Source organism: Notechis scutatus, chromosome 2, assembly GCF_049901735.1.
Source record: "Notechis scutatus isolate UNSWTSFEM ecotype Mainland chromosome 2, rNotScu1.2, whole genome shotgun sequence".
Classification (NCBI taxonomy): Eukaryota; Metazoa; Chordata; class Lepidosauria; order Squamata; family Elapidae; genus Notechis; species Notechis scutatus.
Window position 1 is genome coordinate 149,541,655 of NC_142010.1, and position 17,921 is coordinate 149,559,575.

Here is a 17,921-nt window from a genome sequence, read left to right on the forward strand (position 1 = left end):
TATGTATAGTGCCTTTGTATTACTACTCAGTAAAAATAACTAATCTCCCTGTCTGACAATGGAAGGATAGATTTAGAAGGTATAAGAGATTTCTATTCAGACTCTCATTTTGCTATTTTTGACCATTGATATGGGAGCCTGTAATCTTGCTCAAAAGGAAAAGCAGGCTTATTATCCCCAAAATGTTCACTGGAGGGCAGCATATCAATCTTTTTGGGTGAAAGAAAAAGGTACTAGATCCTGGGTGAGGTGAAGAGATTTGGTTCCTTGCATTGCCCGTTTTTAATATATCTCTTTTCCCCAACAAACACACCCACACATTTTACACTTTGTCCAACTCAATTTTATTCATTTTTGTTACCTGCCCCCCAGGGGCTACACTGTCCCAGGGGCCCTGTTATCTGCCTGATACTCTCCTCCCTCGCTGGCTATAACTACATAATGAGACCTTGGCTAAAAAATGTCCAAGTTCCTCATGCCCTCGGTACATATAGTGCACAGGTGAGTACAAGGGGTAAAAGTGGCAGGCAAGAACCTGAACTGGGAAGGCCCGGAGACCCAATTCTGACATCCTAAAAGCCACAGGGAGGAGAGATTTCCCACCAATGTCTGTGTTGAGGTATGGGTACCAGCACACCTCAAATTCCTTCACGGCTGTTGCCATAGGTAAGTCTTGGAAGTGTCAATTGGGCCAGGAGGAGGTGGTAGCAAAACAGTGTGCCCACCTATGGCAGGGGGAGGTGGCAAGGTTGGTGTGGGTGGAGCCAGTTGGGCTAACGGAGCCATTGGGAGGGGAGGGTCTCCCTCTGCATCCCACAAGCTGATCAGGGGAGGGTAGACCTCGTTGAGTGGAATGGCGGCTGCATGTTGCATGTACTTTTTGAGTGAATGGCGACACCCTTTCTCCTTGAGTCGACGAGAAGCACACAGGAGCAGGAGCACAGCACTCAGAGCTGCTAATAAGGAGCCGGTAATAGCAGCCAAGGCTGCCCCTCCTGCCCAGCCTCCCATCAGCTCCACTGAGAGGGAGGCATCCTTGGTGGTGACATTAAGGCAGACCTGCTGAGCGTGGGGCAATAACCAAGCAGATGGAAGGCCTGCAGAAGCTTCCATGGGTGCAGAGGAGGCTTTGGAAGTTCCTGGAGAAACCACGGTTGAATGACTCGTGAGAGACAAGGAAGGGCCCCTAGGGATTATCAAAGAGCTCAGAGATGGCATGGAAGCACCTGTGGTTGCTGTGACCATTTCCGAAGAACTCACAGAAGACAAAGGAGAGTTTGTAGAAGCTGCTAAAGCAGAAAGAACATCAGTGTAACTAGCAGCAGCTGAGGACTTGGGAATGGAAGACATGACGGTAAGGCAAATCTCATAATGGGTGGAAGGTTGCAAGTGTGTGAGGTTGTATTCCCGGATGCTCACAGGAACCCGTGCAGTGTAGGTGAAATGGGGGTTATGGATACGCATGGTAGCTGATGACCAGGGTGGAGGAGGTGGTGGGTGGGCAGTGGCTGATTCATCTCTCTCGTTTTTATGCCCCTCTATGTAAGTTGTGGTCCACTCCAACACCACAAAATGTGATTGTATCTTTTTGGCAAAGACCAGTAGCCTGGCAGGAGTTACCGGTCTTTCTCCAATAACATTGAGGGACAGACTGTGGCTAGTAGAAGCCAATTCATTCCGGGCTACACAAGTATAAACTCCTGAATCTGCTGGGTTGGCTCTGCTAATCTCAAGGGTTCCACCAGCCCTAAGATGCATCTTCCCTGTTCCAGCAGTCACTTTTTTCCCAGAAGGTAAGATCCAATGGAATTGTGGTGGCGGCTCTGAGCTGGCCTGACAGTCCAGAATGACTGTAGAACCAGAAGATGCCTCCAGGTGTTCTGGAAGATTGGGTGCAATTTCTGGCAAACAACCTTCCCCCCTGACGCTTTTGAGGGCTTCTTGGAGCTCTTGACCCATGGCTTCTCTAGGTGAAGTGCAGAGAGTAGTTTGCGATTCAATCAGCCGAGTGTGTCCTGTGGTCCATGGTTTCCAGTTCTCTAAGCAATCGCATCGCAATGGATTCCCATAGACACTAAGTTCAGCCAAAGCTGGCAAGGCATCTTTCAGGCCTAAGGGAAGGAAACCAAGAGCTGTATTGCTGATTAGCAGAGTGCGAAGAGCTGGCACCCCCCGGAAGGCAGCTGGATGCAGGTATGAGAGATGTGGATTGTTGCACAGCTCAAGCTTGGCCAATTCTGGAAGATTCTCAAATGACCCTTTGTGGATGCCAGTAAGTTTCTCCATGCCATTGAGGCTCAGCTCTTCCAGATGCAGCATGTCCTTGAAGTCTCCTGGCTGAATTTCTGTGATAGGATTTTTGTTGAGATCCAAGAATTTCAAGAGAGGTAGGCCTCTTAGTGCCTTGGTGGGAACATATGAAAGGTGGTTATCATAAAAGGAGAGACTCTCCAAGTAGTCCAGGCCTTGGAAAGCATCAGGGGGGATTTCAGTTAGCTGCATCCCTGCTAAGACGAGGCTATGAAGCCTTTCCAAAGGCTGAAAACTCCCTCCTGTTAACCGGGAGATGGGATTCTCTCCAATCATCAAGATCTCTAAGTTGTGGAGTGGGAGGAACCAACGATGGTCAATGGCGTGGAGACGGTTGGCATTGAGGTGCAGCCGGAGCAAGCTGGTTAAGCCCGCAAAAGCCAATGGCTCAATAGAGGAGATACAGTTGTGATTTATGTAAAGTTCCTCTAGTGAGGTAAGGTCGCTTAAGCAGTGGTTGGAAAGCTCCTCTACCTGATTCTCTTCCAAGTAAAGTGTAATGAGATGTGAAAGGTTAGCCAACCCAGCATCACTGATTCTGGAGAAGTGGTTTTGGGAGAGGTCCAACTCAGTCAAGTTGGACAAGTGCTGGAGCTCCCTGTTGACCTTGGAGATCTTATTACTCTGTAACAGGAGGACCTGGGTGTCCGAGGAGAGGTTGCCGGGGACCCGGGTGAGCAGCAGATCATTGCAGTCCACTGTGCTGGCCTCATGATAAATGGATTGGGGAGTGAACCACGGGCGAGTCTCGCAGACACACTGTGGAGGGCAGGAGTGAGTGGCAGACGGTGATCCTTGTAGACACAGCAACAGCAGAACATACAAGGGGAGACAGGACATGGTGCTCTCCCCTGCTATGCGCCTTCTTGACCACCGACTGCTTGTGGTGTAGCTTTGGATATAAAGGATGACTTTAATCCATCAGATGAGCTTAGAGTAGCCTGTGGAGTCTTGTCATCACTGGAAGAGAAAAGAAAGGATGGATATGAAAATATAAGACTTCTTAGGGTAAACATTTATTCTGAAAGTTCATTAAAGCTGTTGAGATCCTAGCCAGCTTGGGTCTGGAGGTCATGTGGTCTTTAAAAGTTCAAAAAGTTTCTTCAAACATTGTCCACCCACCGTAACTGGTGGCAGCATTAACAAAGATAAAATGAATAAATGAATGAATGAATGTCATATTATTTAGATTTCATTTCATTCATTTTATGTATATTGTAGATCAGAGGTCTCATTCTCGCGGCCCGCGGGCCAATTGCGGCCCGCAGGACGATATCCTGTGGCCCCCACCGTGATATGAAAGTATAATATTAGTGCATTCTCCATGCGTCGCTAGCTGGCTAAACACTTCTAGCCTCACCCAGCCTCACCCAGACTCTGCCTCTAGCGGCCCCCAGGTAAATTGTGTTTGAGACCCCTGTTGTAGATGAACATCAGTTTTTGTCCTTTTTTGGGTAATGTTTTAAAGTGCAGTCCTGGAGATGCTACTTGTAGGCCAAATGTGACCCTCGGTTTTACAAACTGTGCACTTGCTTCTACAGGTACTAATTTTTAGAGTAGGTTCCTATTCCCTGTTATTTTACAAAACAAAAGGTAGGCAACCTCAACCAGAAATTTTAAGCAAAACTCCATAATAACCAAGCTCTAATTTATAGCCATATTTATGATCCTTACAACTTTCCTAGTCCCTGTTTTTGTCTGATATTGTTCACATCCATTTCCCAACCCTGCTCTGAGCTGACAAGTTCAGATTTGTTTTAGTTCCTACATTTCAGATTTAAACCATAGAAAGTCTGTGGCCTTAGGGAGCTTGCATTAAGTTTGCCACATAACACTCCATTCGCAATCCCAGTTTAGACTGCATTTTTGAATTCAGACTGATGGCATTTTAGGTCATCTATTATTACCATAAAGTGACAAACCAGATTACTAATCCTGATATGCACTACGTAAATAAACGAAGGGTGGCTTTTTTAGTTTTAAAAATGTCACCGGAATTTTTTTAAAAGGGCAAAACTTGTCTAATGTAATTTTTGTTAAGAGTTTTTACATAGATGAAAAACAAATATAATATATGTAACAAAAAAGAGAAAAAAGAAAATTGCAAAAACCATTGCGGGGAAAGAAAAAAGAAGATAAATTTAAAAGACATAAGAACCAGGAAAAAAAATATTATAGACAAACTCATTGTCTGTCTTCCCTCTTTTAATATTACAAAAATCCATTCAGTCCCTTAGTCAAGCCTTTTTCAACTGTCAAATCGCAAACTCATTTCACCTTTTTCTATTTCAGGAAAAAAAAAGTCTATAAAAAGTTTTCACCCATGTTTATAATTTTGTTCCTGGCCAAACAGGGCAGTGTTATCATTTCTGCCAATTCTGCCACCTTTGCTGTCCGTTTCTCCATTGTGGGCGCTTCAGTATTTTTGCATCATTGCATCATCTTGCATCAATTACCATATATAAAAATTAAAAGGCGAAGCCTGAATTTGCCAGACTTCCTAAAGTTGTGAAAGTCATCCATCCACTGTCTGGTGATCGTTTCTTTGCTTTAAGATACTCAGGAGAAACACAATTTCTTCAACTTGCTTTGCTACACTTACACTCTGGGAAAACCTACATTTGGTGCAATTTTTCTGGACTCATTAAAGGCAGCAGGATTTATTCTGACCATCTCTATACTTCAGGATTAGCCATTAGCCAGGTTTGCCATAGGTTTAAATAACAACTTGGTATGCAATTAGGATTTCTTGGATAATGATAAGCAGGACTACTTATCAGAAACAGATAGTTAAAAGCACAGAGCAGGACTTGGGAAAAGCAGCTGCCAACATGAACATAGTTTCTTAACATTGGCCACCTGTGTTGCATGGACTTCAATTTTCAACATCAAATCCTCAATCAGTTGCTAATATTGAGAAACACTGATTTAAAACAAGATTGATAGTTTAGGGAGAGAGAGATGGATAGATAGATATTTATAGATCAACGGTCACCAACCAGTGGGCTATGCCCCACTGGTGGGCCATGATAAAATTTTGGTGGGCCACAGAGAAATCTCACCCCCAGAACACGCCCCCCAAAGCAATTAATCTAGGCTGCACAGAAACACAAGGCTGCGCCACCCACATGGCTTGTGGGAACCGTCCCCGCACACTCACTTCTTACCCGGCAAACTTGCCTGCGAAATTGCTATTTTTCCTTTTTCCGACCATCATCTGTTCTGCTGTGCTGGGAGATTTAGATTAGCTAGGAAGCAGGAAATGGCTGGATTTCTTGCTTTCTAGCTAGTCTTTAGATCTTTGGCTCTGCTTTTCAGCACAGCCGAACCTCCCTTAGAACTGAAGGTTCTGTTATTCAGTGCCGACTCACGGCAAGCAAATTTGAGAGATTGAGCTAGCCGATGGCAGATAGACAGATAGATCACTGAATGATTCTGTGAGCAATTCAATCTGCCTGTCTGCTTTGCCTGATTTTGGGTAAAAGTTGCTCTTTTTTTTAAATAAAAATATCAATATTTACATACATGGTGTGTTGTGAGTTAATTTTGTGAGTTTGCTTGCTGGCAAATTTTATGTGACAGACTGAGCTAGCCAATGGCAGATAGCTAGATCTCTGAATGAATCTGTGATTCTGTGAGCAACTCAATCTGCCCGCCTGCTTTGCCTGATTTTGGGTAAAAGTTGCTCTTTTTTATAAAAAAATTCAATATTTATATAAATATTTATAATATTTACATATAAGCCATGCCCAGCCAGTCAGATGACCACCAAGCCACACCCACAAATTAGGCCATGCCCACAGAACCGTTAGTGGTTCCTGGGATTTAAAATTATGAGTTTGGTAGTCCCTGAGGTCCAAAAGGTTGGCGACCCCTGTGATAAAGATAGATATAGATATAAAGATAAAAGATAAGAATAGATAAAGATAGATAGAAAAAGCAATAGAGATGAGATAGATTAGATGCTAGACAGACAGTAGAGTTTCAAGAAATTTTCTGACACTCATCTGTTTAGAAGATTAAGAAGAGAAACATCTTATTGTGGGTTGTCCAAATGGTTGGAAAAACCAGGCAACAAACTAGGACAAGCAAACCATGTTTTAGGCAGAATGTTATTCACTCCCAGCCCATGTAGTTTGCTTATGATTCAAGTGGTTGTGCAAAGACAAAAACATAGGCTTAGATCTTGCAAATATAGTCCCTATCTTAAAAAGATCCTGTCTGCTGCGAATGGTAAGATGGAAGTAGCAATGGGGCAAGGGAGAGGCTTTTCTGGCCTCCAAGCCATCTTGCCATTAACCCTTAAAAAGCAGAACTGTAATTGGAAATAAGACTGACTGAATGGGGAGTGAGGACGGCTTCCCCCTGCTGTCCCTTCCTTTGGGGGAAGAAATACAAGACAGAGTTCATGGTCCATCATGCTAAGTTACAACCAATCAAGCCACATTATGGACTAACATTTTGTGGGAGCTCAATCTCTATAGCCAGCAAACCATGACTTGGGGTTTAATGTGTACAAACCACTGCATGATAATTGACTCAAACATGGTGGTAATTCACACTAAAACATACCATGGCAGTCTTTGGTGTGCAGTCACTTTGTGTGACCGTATGTATTCGAAAGACAGCTCCCCAATGCAGCTCTTCCTGTGGCCAACAGGATGGAAAGTCCACAAGAAGAGAACCTGCTGAGCATTGGAAGATGGTCAAGACAGCAGAGGGTTAAAACAAGGGATCCACTGTAGCTGTTCTCAACCTCCTCCTCCCTCATGGCTGGTGTTATCTGAATAAACTAGTCAGGCAGCCAGACAAAACCTTTCCTGTATGATGAAAAGTGGCAATGAATGCTTCTTTGAGTTGATCTTGGTAAATTATGCTGGTATTACTGATGCAGGAGAAGGAGCTGCACATTTGTGTATTTTGCACAGAAACTTCATTTTCTTTCTGTCTTGCTGTGCCCATCCAAACACCTGGTGATATGGACAACCATCTCAACTAATGAATATACACAGAAAGGTAATTATTAACACAATTCTTCCACTAAACTAGTGTCTAAACTTCTGGACCTTGGGCTTTCTAATTCAATCTGCCTTTGGATTATGGATTTCCTGTCTGGCCGCTCACAGAGGGTCAGATTAGGTAATCATATACCTCTTCAACCCTTATTCTTAACACTGGTACACCACAGGGTTGCGTGTTGAGTCCCCTACTCTATACTCTTTATGTGCATGACTGCATTCCCACTCATGCTAGTAATACTATTGCTAAATTTGCAGATGATACAACAGTGGTGGGACTCATCTCTAGGTGGGATGAGTCTGCCTACCGAGATGAGGTGGACCGGTTGCTTTCGTGGTGTAGAGACAATAACTTAGTCCTCAACACCAATAAGACCAAGAAGCTTATAGTGGACTATAGAAAGAACAGATCAGACATCCAGCCCTTGCTTATCAACGGAGACCGAGTGGAGCAAATGGCCAGTTTTAAGTTTCTGGGTGTTACCCTAAAAGAGGACCTGACCTTGGGTGCCCACATTGCAGCCCTGGTCAAAAGGGCCCAGCAGAGAGACTTTCTGAGACTTCTCAGAAAACAACAACTGAATGGAAAACTGCTGGTGACCTTCTACCGTCGCACCATAGAGAGTATCTTTTTTTTTTTTTTGAACAAATTTTTATTAATTTTTAAAGACATACAAAACATGAAACATGGAATTTCCGGTTTGTCGGCTTTGCGAGCGGTAGGGATTCGCGAGCTGCGCGATCGCTACCGCGCTAGCCGTTTTTGGGGCTCCGATCCGAAGGGTGCGGAGCAAGGCTGCCCTGCAGGGGCAGCTGAAGGTAGGGGATCCGGGAAAGGGTTTGGGGTGCTGCAGACCCCTCCCTAGCCGGCAGAACCTCCTTTACCAAGACGGTGCAGCGGCGGTCCGTAATGGCCGCCACAAAGAAGCCGGCAGCTGGGCAAGTATGCGCTGGAGGAAGAGGAGAAAGTTTTAAAAGTGAAAGTCTTCTTGGTCGACCCAGGACTCTAAGATATATTTAATTTAATTCCTGAAAATGATGGCTTTTGGATGATTCTTTCCACAAAAGGAAATAAGCGGCAATTCTGAGGTGCTGAAAGGAAAGTTTACTCTCCCCCGACGGAATTAATAAATGGATATTGAGAAACCTGTTTTTTTTCAGGTAAAACTAGCTTTTGGGATAAGTCGGAAGGGAGAGGACAAAAAATATATTTATTTGGTTGGATTTTGTTGGAGGAGATGCCTTAAGGATTTGAAAACAGAAATAAAATCTTAATAAGGCTTCAAAACACAGATTTGAACTTTCTTTTTCCTTTGTCTGATACTACCCCTGGAAGAGAAAGGGAATTTTGGCTTGGCTTGGATTGATTGAGGATTGTGGACTTTGGGATTGTCTTATTTTTCTTTTGGAATATTTTGGTTGGTGTGAGAAGAAAGAGGGAAAAAGAAAAGAAAAGATCTATAATGGCTTTTTCTTTTGAGGAACTGAGGGATGAATATGAGCAAACAAAAGCAGCCTGTAAAGATGGTATGGAAAAAGCTTTTCTTTTTTAAAAATGGCGTTGGTTAACTATGAACAGACAATACAGATGGAAGTTGAAGAACAACAGGAAGAAGATGAAGACGCCATCTTCAATGAATCCCAAAATTCATCTAAGAAAGAAGGAAGGAAGAAAGCGAGGAAAATGAAGGATTTAAGATCTAAAAAACATTTAAGAAAGAGAAAAATATGATGCAAAATAAATACAATGATAGTAAACAAGAGAAAAAGGGAATACAACAGAGAAGGGATGCCGGCAAGACAGAGGTTAGAAGAAGGGGGTAGGAAGATTTCGTGGGGGAAGAAAGAAAGGGAAAGGCGGAGAAAAGCCACAAAGTTTTAAAATTAGATGGGAAAAGAGGAATCCTTTTAGGGATAATGGGTAAAGCATAAATTTTTTTTTTTTTTTTTTTTTTTTTTTTTAAACAAGTTTTATTAAAAGTTTCAACAACAAACAAATCATTACATATTGAATCTTTCCCTGTTTTTCTACAATAATTTCCCCAATATTCTCATAAAACACAAACAAACACAAACAAACATAAAAAAATCTTTTAGTAAAGTACCTTGGCCCCAGTTACCTCTCTTTGCATGGGCTAAAATAATAACACATATCACTCTTCACATTTCTATCTTATTTAATCCATCTTAATTAAATCATTAAATTGTATCTTTTGCCCATTCATTTATCCCTCTATCTCTTCTTATAATAAAAGAAAAAATTTCTCCTGAAATCACTAATCAGAGTATGATGCCTTTCTATCCTCCCCTAAGTTAGTAAAATTAACATTCAACATAACAAATACCCAATTTGGTTCTGCTTGGTACATTCTATCCACCAAAAATGTTTAAATACATTGTATCCTCCTTTCCTTCGATATTTTATTACATTTTAAAAATCAATCATTAATAAAAACTTCAACATTTTAATTTCTTATTAAATCTTAAAGCATTCTAATTTACTATTTCAAATATAAATGTTACAATACCATCTTCTGTACCTTAGCAGAATCTTTCTTACAGAAAATTATATTTCATCCTTTATCTCTAAAAAAATCCCTCTTCTCCCATCCAATTTTAAAGCTTTGAGGCTTTTCTCCGCCTTTCCCCTTTCTTTCTTCCCCACCAAATCTTCCTACCCCCTTCTTCTTCTAACCTCTGCCTTGCTGGGATCCCTTCTCTGTTGCATTCCCTTTTTCTCTTGTTTGTTATCATTATATTTACTTTGCATCATATTTTTCTCTTTCTCAAATGTTTTTTTAGATCTTAAGTCCTTCATTTTCCTTGCTCTCTTCCTTCCTTCTTCCTTAGATAAGTTTTGGAATTCAATGAAGATGGCGTCTTCGTCTCTTCCTTGTTGTTCTTCTTCCGTTTCCATCTGTTCCATTGTCTGTTGGTAATTGACCAGCGCCATTTCTAGAAATAGAAAAGCTTTTTCCATGCCATCTTTGCAGATTGCTTTTGTTTGCTCATATTCATCCCTCAGGTCTTCAAAAAGGAAAGCCATTATAAATAAGTCTTTTCTTTTCTTTATTCCTCTTTCTTCTTACACCAACCAAATATTCCGAGAGAAAGGCAAAACAATCCCAAAATCCACAATCCTCAATAAATCCAAGCAAGCCAAAATTCCCCTTCCTCTTCCAGGGTGGTATCAAACAAATAAAAAAAGAATCCAAGTCTATATTTTAAAGCCTTATTAAGATTGTATTTCTGTCCTCAAGTCTTCAAGGCATCTCCTCCAACAAGATCCAAATTTATATATTTTCTTTATCCTCTCCCTTCCGGCTTAATTCCGTCGGGAGGGAGAGTAAACTTTCCCTTCAGCACCTCAAAACAGCCGCTTTTTTTTTCTCTTGTGGAAGAAATCATCAGAAAACCATCTTTTCCAGGAATTAAATTAAATAAATCTCAAAGCCCTGGGTCGACCAAGAAGAACTTTTACTTTCAATAACTTTCTCTTCTTCCTCCTGCACATACTTGCCCGGCTGTCAACTTCTTTGTGGCGGCCATTACGGACCGCCGCTGCACTGCGCCTGGTAACAGGGGGTTCTGCCGGCCAGGGAGGGGGTCTGCAACACCCCAAACCCTTCCTCCGGATCCCCTTACCTTCAGCTACCCCTGCAGGGCAGCCTTGCTCCGCACCCGTCCGGTCGAAGCCCCAAAACGGCTAGCGCGGCAGGGATCGCGCGCAGCTCGCGAATCCCTACCGCTGAGCCGACAAACCGGAAACCCAGGTAAAGCATAAATTTTTTAAAAAAAGATTCTGCAAGGTACACGAGATGGTACTGTAACATTTGTATTAGAAATAGAAAATTAGAATGGCTTAAGAGTTAATAAGAAATTAAAATGTTGAAATGTTTAATAATGATTGATTTTTAAAATGTAATAAAATATTGAAGGGAAAGGCAATGAGAATGCTATAAGATTTATTATTTAGATTTATTATTTAACTACGTATTTAGGAGGATATTATGTATTTAAACATTTTTGATTTTTACTCTTTTATTGTTACTAAAAGTAAAAATTAGTAGATAGAATGTACCAAGCAGAATCAAATTGGGTATTAGGTGTTATTTTAAATGTTAATCTAATTAATTTAGGGAGAGGATAGAAAGGCATCATACTCTGATTAGTGATTTCAGGAGAAATTCTTTTTTTTTTTTCATTATAAGGAATGAGATAGAGGGATAATAAAGGATGGGCAAAAGATACAAATATAATGATTTAAATTAAGATGGATTGAATAAGATAGAATTATGAAGAGTGAAATGTGTGGAGAAGTTTATATAGAAGATACAGAATGGTAAATAAAATAAGTAATGATCTGTAAGATGAGCATGAATATAATTAAAGCCCATATAAAGAGAGGTACCTGGGGCCAAGTTACTTTACTAAAAGATTTTTTATATGTATGTTTGTGTCTGTTTATGTCTTTGAGAGTATTGGTGAAACCTTGTAGAAACATAGAAAGAGAGTGACGATAATCAAGTCAGAAAGAAATAGATGAAATAATATAGAAATGTATTGTATAAGATAAGGTTTTATCTGACTTGTTAAATCTATAATGGAAAAAGGTTCAAATATGATGAATGATGAATTGATGATGATTTGTTTGTTTTTTGAAATTAATAAAACTTGCTTAAAAAAAAACATGAAACATAAGAACATAAAACCTCTTTTCTGAAAGTTATTTGTAATTTTTAACAAAACAAATAAAACATTTTATACACCATTGGCACATCTGCTTATATTCACTATACCTATTTTTCCTTCTGACTTGCTTTATTCTCTTCTATCTTTTATTCTCAATTGTCCTCTTCTAACATTCCTCCAAGGTTTTATTAGCTCAATCCAACATAAACACACAAAAACACAAAACATAAAAACATAAAAAACATCTTTTCTGAAAGTTGCTTAGTCCCGGGTTACAACTCTTCGTACAGACACAAATTCAAATTCATATTCATTTTGTATACCATTCCATATCTTATTACCATTTTCAATTTTCTATATAGCTTCTCATCTCTTTTAAATTTTCTTAGTTTTATTTTATTTTGTCTCATCTCAATTCAAATCATAATATTTATTATTCTTTGTCTGTTCTGTTTTATCCATTTATCTTTCTTCTTTAAACAAAACTTCTCCTGTATACTAATTGGAGTATGACGCCTTTGTCTCTTTCCCCTACATTTATAATACTTAATATAAAATACATAACTTACATTGGGATTCTGTTTGGTATATTCTAAAATTATACAATATTATCAATGCCAATACAAATCTATTCATTAATATTAATATTAATTTATATCTTAGACACTTAACACATTACTTTTCAATTAAATATCATACTTTTATGGGAACACCGATTTTCCATAGTTATTTCCCCCCCCCCCCCACATCACATATTTTAAATCATTATTTCATTAAAATGTTCCCCCTTCTCCTACTTCAAATCTCTCATTTCACAGAAAATTTCACTGGGATAACACCATCTAATCATTAATATTAATATTCTTAAACATTTTACCCATTTCAATTAGATATCATGCATTTATGGGAACACTCATGCTTTCCATAGTTATTTCCCCCCCACATCACATATTTTATATCATTATTTCGTTAAAATGTTCCCCCTTCTCCTACTACAATTCTCCCATTTATTTCATTACTTTCTTTTTCTTACCAAAAATTTCACTAAATTATACTGAACATTTTATCAGATTTTAAATTACTTATTGTTTCCAATTTTCTAAGATTATTTCTAAGTACAAATATAAAAATACAATCTTATGTACCTTTCCAGAATCCCTTTTTCAATAAAGTTTACCCATTATCTCTAAAAAACTTTTGTTTCTTTGCATCTTGCTCCCCACCATTGAGGATTCTCGTTCTCCCTTGCTTATTCTTCTCCTTGCCCTCTTTACCCCCATGTCTCTCCACCTCCCTTTTGTTCTGCTTTCCTCCTTTCTGTTGTTTTCTAACATAATATCCACTTTTCACCTTATTTTTCTCTTTTTTGGTTGTTTTTCCAAGTCTTAAAGTCCCCTTTTCCTTTTTCTCTTTCTCCTTTTCTTCCCCAACTAAAGTCACTTGTTCATCAAAAATGGCTTCTTCTTTATCCCAGTCATCCTGTTGCACAGTCAGCTTTTTATAAGTACAAACCGCCATTTCTAAAAATTGAAAAAGAGTGCCAAGAGAATCCTTTCCTTCTTGCTCTTCTTTTTTATATTTTTGGTATTCAAGTTTCAATCCATCCACAAGTGATGCCATTATAGAGAGAAAAGGTTTTTCCAAACAGCCACCCAAGTGCTTTTAATCAAAGATAGTTCAGAAGCTCCAAAATCACCAAGCAATCCAAATAAGCTGTTTCTTTTAAATACTTTCTCCTTCATCACTTTCTCTTTCTGGGGTTAATGTTTAGTCACAAAGTTTCATTAAAAATATATCTTTTGGAAGTCTTATTGATGTTTAATAACTCTTTAAAATTCTAGGCAATCTTCTCCTTATTTTCAAATTCTGCTCCAATTTTTTTTCCCTCTCCCTTCCCATTCACAGCAAAAAGGTTTTTTTAAAAAAACTGTTCAGAAATCCTTATCCCTTCACCATTTAATTACCTCCAATGCAGGTTTTCCGATTTCTCTTATAGTTCCATCTGCTGTCACGTTAGGAAGGAGAGTGAAAAGAAAGAAAAGAAAAAACTTTCCCTTTTAGAATTCCATTCGCCGCTTGTAACTCTCTCTGGAAACAATTTATCTTTGGCAGCTTTCAAATTCCATGGTACTTTCTCTTACTTTATCCTGGTCAAAAACCACTTTCACAGCTCTTCCGACTTTCTTCCTCCTGCACAATCTTGTCCGGCTGCAGGTTTCTTTGTGGCGGCCATTACTGACCGCCGCTCCTCCGCCTTGGGAAAAGGGGGCTTTGCCGGCTGGGGAGGGGGTCTGCAACACCCCCAAACCCCTATCCGGATCCCCCCTGTCTTCAGCTGCCTCTACGGGGCAGCTATATCTCCCAAATCCAAGCGGATCGGGGGCACCTTGGCAGCGAGCGCAGCAGGGATCGCGCAGTATTGCGAATCCCTGCCGCTGCCAAAGCCTTGCAAACTGGAAGTCCGCCATAGAGAGTATCTTAACTTACTGTACCTCTGTATGATTTGCCAATTGCACAGTGGTAGATAGGAAAGCACTCCAGAGGGTTAATGTCATTGCCCAGAAGATCATTGGTTGCCCTCTCCCCTCTTTGGAAGAGCTTTATAGCTCCCACTGCCTTAAGAAAGTTCAAAACATTCTTGAAGATCCATCTCATCCTGGGAACCCTTTTTTTGAACTATTACCATCTGGCAGATGGTACAGAATAATAAAAACAAGGACAAATAGGTTGAAAAACAGCTTCTATCCCAGGGCAGTAGCTCTTTTGAATTCTGCTGTATAATGCAGTGTTGATGCGGTGTCGGGAGTTTTCGGTTCAATGTGTGGAGGGTGAAGATGTGTGTTTGTGTTTTATTTTCAATGTGCACTGAAGATGGTGTTTTGATTTTGTTATACGAGGTGCAATGACAATAAAGTAAAGTAAAGTAAAGTAAACTAAGTGGTGAATTGTAGCTCAACTTCTGAGGACTACAAGACTACATCTATGAAGTTTTCTTTGTCCTTTTGAATCCTCAATGCATCCTACACCTCTGGGATTTCCTAACCAAGTACTAGCCAGATCTGACTCTGCCTAACATTTTTTTTTTTTTTTGAGATCAGTCAAGATGGAGTAATTGCTACTACAAGATATTATATCTGGTATAAGAACAAGAAGATAATAGATGACATAATCTATTATGTTGTTGGATGATGTAATCCATAATCTCCTACTTGAGCAGGAGGTTGGACAATGGATAATGTTTGATGGGTAATGGATGAGCAATGGATGATGTAATTCATCATCCCCTGCTTGCACAGGGGGTTGGACTAGAAGACCTCTAAGGTACCTTCCAACTCTATTATTCTGTTAATTTTCCTAAAAGCTCAGAAAACCAGGTTCTACTATATAATTTGGACAGCATTCTGTTTGGAAAACCTGTACATGCTTCCTTGAGTTTCTAGCAGGATAATGACAGAATGTGCAAGCACAAAAGAAATAACCTGCTTTATGTTGTAGAAAAATGAATATTGAATTACTTTTCTCTCCAAGAATGTTGGACTGCTCTCAGGCTGCAATAAATTTCCTAAAGAAATAAATCCTACTATGTACATTGCACACATTTTAGGTAAGCAGATAGGATTGTACTATCAACCTATCATATTTGCCTTTTAAATATGGCAAAATACCCTTCATTTGCCTCCTTGTTCTTTACAAAACAAAGCTGTCCTTTTTGAAGTTGTGAAGCTGGGGCACTGAATAGGGAGAAGGAGATGATTGGGTGAGATTACAGGTGTTCACTAGAATGTGCCCATCACCCTCATTTCCCTTCCATCTCTATTCAACTAAAGTGTCTGGTGGAAACATTCAGAGCTTTTCAGTTTCCCTCCACCCTCCCCAAAGCCAGACATTTGACAGGCAAAAGTTATGTTCTTTTGGAAAGCGATAACTGTTTTGGCAAAAGCTACTTGTCTTCAGATAATATATTTGCCTTTGCTGATGGGTTATGGACAGGGGTGGGATTCAAATTTTTTAACAACCAGTTCTGTGGGCGTGGCTTAGGTGGTGGGCGTGGCTTGGTGGTCATGTGACTGGGTAGACATGGCTTGGTGGTCATGTTATTGGCTGGGTGTGGCCAACTCAACATCACTCACATTGAGGCACGCATCTCCTCGCCTGGCCTCTCATGACTGTGGGGATGCTGCAACAGTCGTAAGTGTGAAAAATGGTCATGTCACTTTTTTCAGTGCCATTGTAACTCCACACAAGCAAAGCACCAGCAAAGGAGGTGAAAACTCCAGAGAAGTTCCTGAGACAGGAAGTCTAGTCCTGCCAAGAATGTAATAAGGGTTAACGGAGAGGCAGTTTCTGTAAGCAACACCAGAATGTTTCCTTCCTGCCTTCCTTACAGGATTAGGCCAGTAATTTCTTCTAACAACCAGTTCTCTGAACTGCTTAGAATGTTAACAACCGGTTCTACTGAACAGGTGCGAACTGATAGAATCCCACCCCTGGTTACGGACTATGCCTCTCTCAGAGGGCAGATGCTTTGGTGGAAATTCAGAAGAATTCTTTTTTAAAAAAAAAAAACAAGTTTTATTAATTTTTAAAACACACAAATTATCATTATTCATTACATGTTTAAACCTTTTTTCATTGTAAATTTAACAAGTCAGATAAATTATGATTCTGTTTTAAACCATTTCCATATAACATACCAAAACCTCTTATTCAATTTCTCTTTACTTCTCTTTACTCTTATTCAATATCATTATTATTATTTCATCTGTTTCTTTCTGACTTAGTTACCATTATTCTCATTCTATATTTCTACAAGTTTTTACTAATTCTCCCCCCCAAAAAGACATATACACACAACACACAAAACATAAAAAAGATCTTTTTGGAAAGTAACTTGGACCCAGGTGTCTCTCTCTTCATGGACTTCAATTATATTCATGCTCATCTTACATATCATTACTTATTTTATTTACCACTCTAAGCCTTCTATATTAACTTCTCCACATATTTCACACTTCTTAATTCTATCTTAATTAATCATCTTAGTTTGAATCATTATATTTATATCTTTTGTCCATTTTTTATCATCCCTTTGTCTCATTCCTTATAAAAAAGAAGAAAATAAGTTTCTCCTGAAATCATTAATCAGAGTATGATGCCTTTCTATCTCCCCCTAAGTTAATCAAATTAATCTTTAAAATAATATCTAATACCCAATCCGATTTTGCTTGGTACATTCTATCTAACTAATACATCCAACATAATTAAGTACATAATTAGACAATAAATCCAAATATTAAAAAAAAGATACTATAATAAAAATTTTATAATAACATCAATACCATAATCTTATTAAACTCTTTAATTAAAACAGTATTCTAAACCTCCCCTATTATTAAATTTTAAAGCCAATCATTTTTAAACATTTTAACATTTTAATCTCTTATCAACTCTTAAACCATTACAATACTACCATCTCATCTTATGTACCTTGCAAAATCTTTTTTTTTTTAAAAAATTATACTTTATCCATTATCCATAAAAAATTCCTTTTTCCATTTAATTTCAAAACATTGTAGCTTTTCTCCACCTTTTACCTTTCTTTCTTCTCCCAACAAACCTTTCTACCCCCCTTCTTCTAGCCTCTGCCTTACCGGCTTCCCTTCTCTGTCGTATTCCTTTTCCCTTTTGTTTACTATCATCATATTGGTTTTGCACCTTATTTTTCCCTTTCTTAAATGTTTTTTAGATCTTAAGTCCTTAAGTCCTTTAGTTTTCTTCTTTTCTCTTCTTTTCTTTTCTTTCTCTCTTCCTTCTTTCTTGATCAAATTCTGAGATTCATTAAAAATGGCTCCTTCCTTTCTTTCTTGTTCCTCTGCTGTCTTCATCTGTTGTAATGTTTGT

At 39.2% G+C, this 17,921-nt stretch overlaps 1 protein-coding gene across 2 annotated transcripts in view; it reads right to left on the reverse strand.

Moving 5' to 3' along the window:
- Positions 1-331: 331 nt before the first annotated feature.
- The window catches only part of LOC113422947 (leucine-rich repeat neuronal protein 1-like), a 47,223-nt gene continuing 29,633 nt past the window's right edge, over positions 332-17,921 (reverse strand). The window contains exons 2-3 of one of the 2 annotated variants that reach the window (XM_087956654.1): positions 6,883-6,998; positions 332-3,270 (exon numbers count right to left, since the gene is read on the reverse strand). In XM_087956654.1, the coding sequence (XP_087812780.1) occupies positions 649-3,150 (2,502 nt within the window). In that variant the 5' untranslated portion in view covers positions 3,151-3,270; positions 6,883-6,998 and the 3' untranslated portion in view covers positions 332-648. The remainder of the gene's footprint in view (positions 3,271-6,882; positions 6,999-17,921) is intronic. The other variant, XM_026684135.2, reaches the window with a different exon arrangement.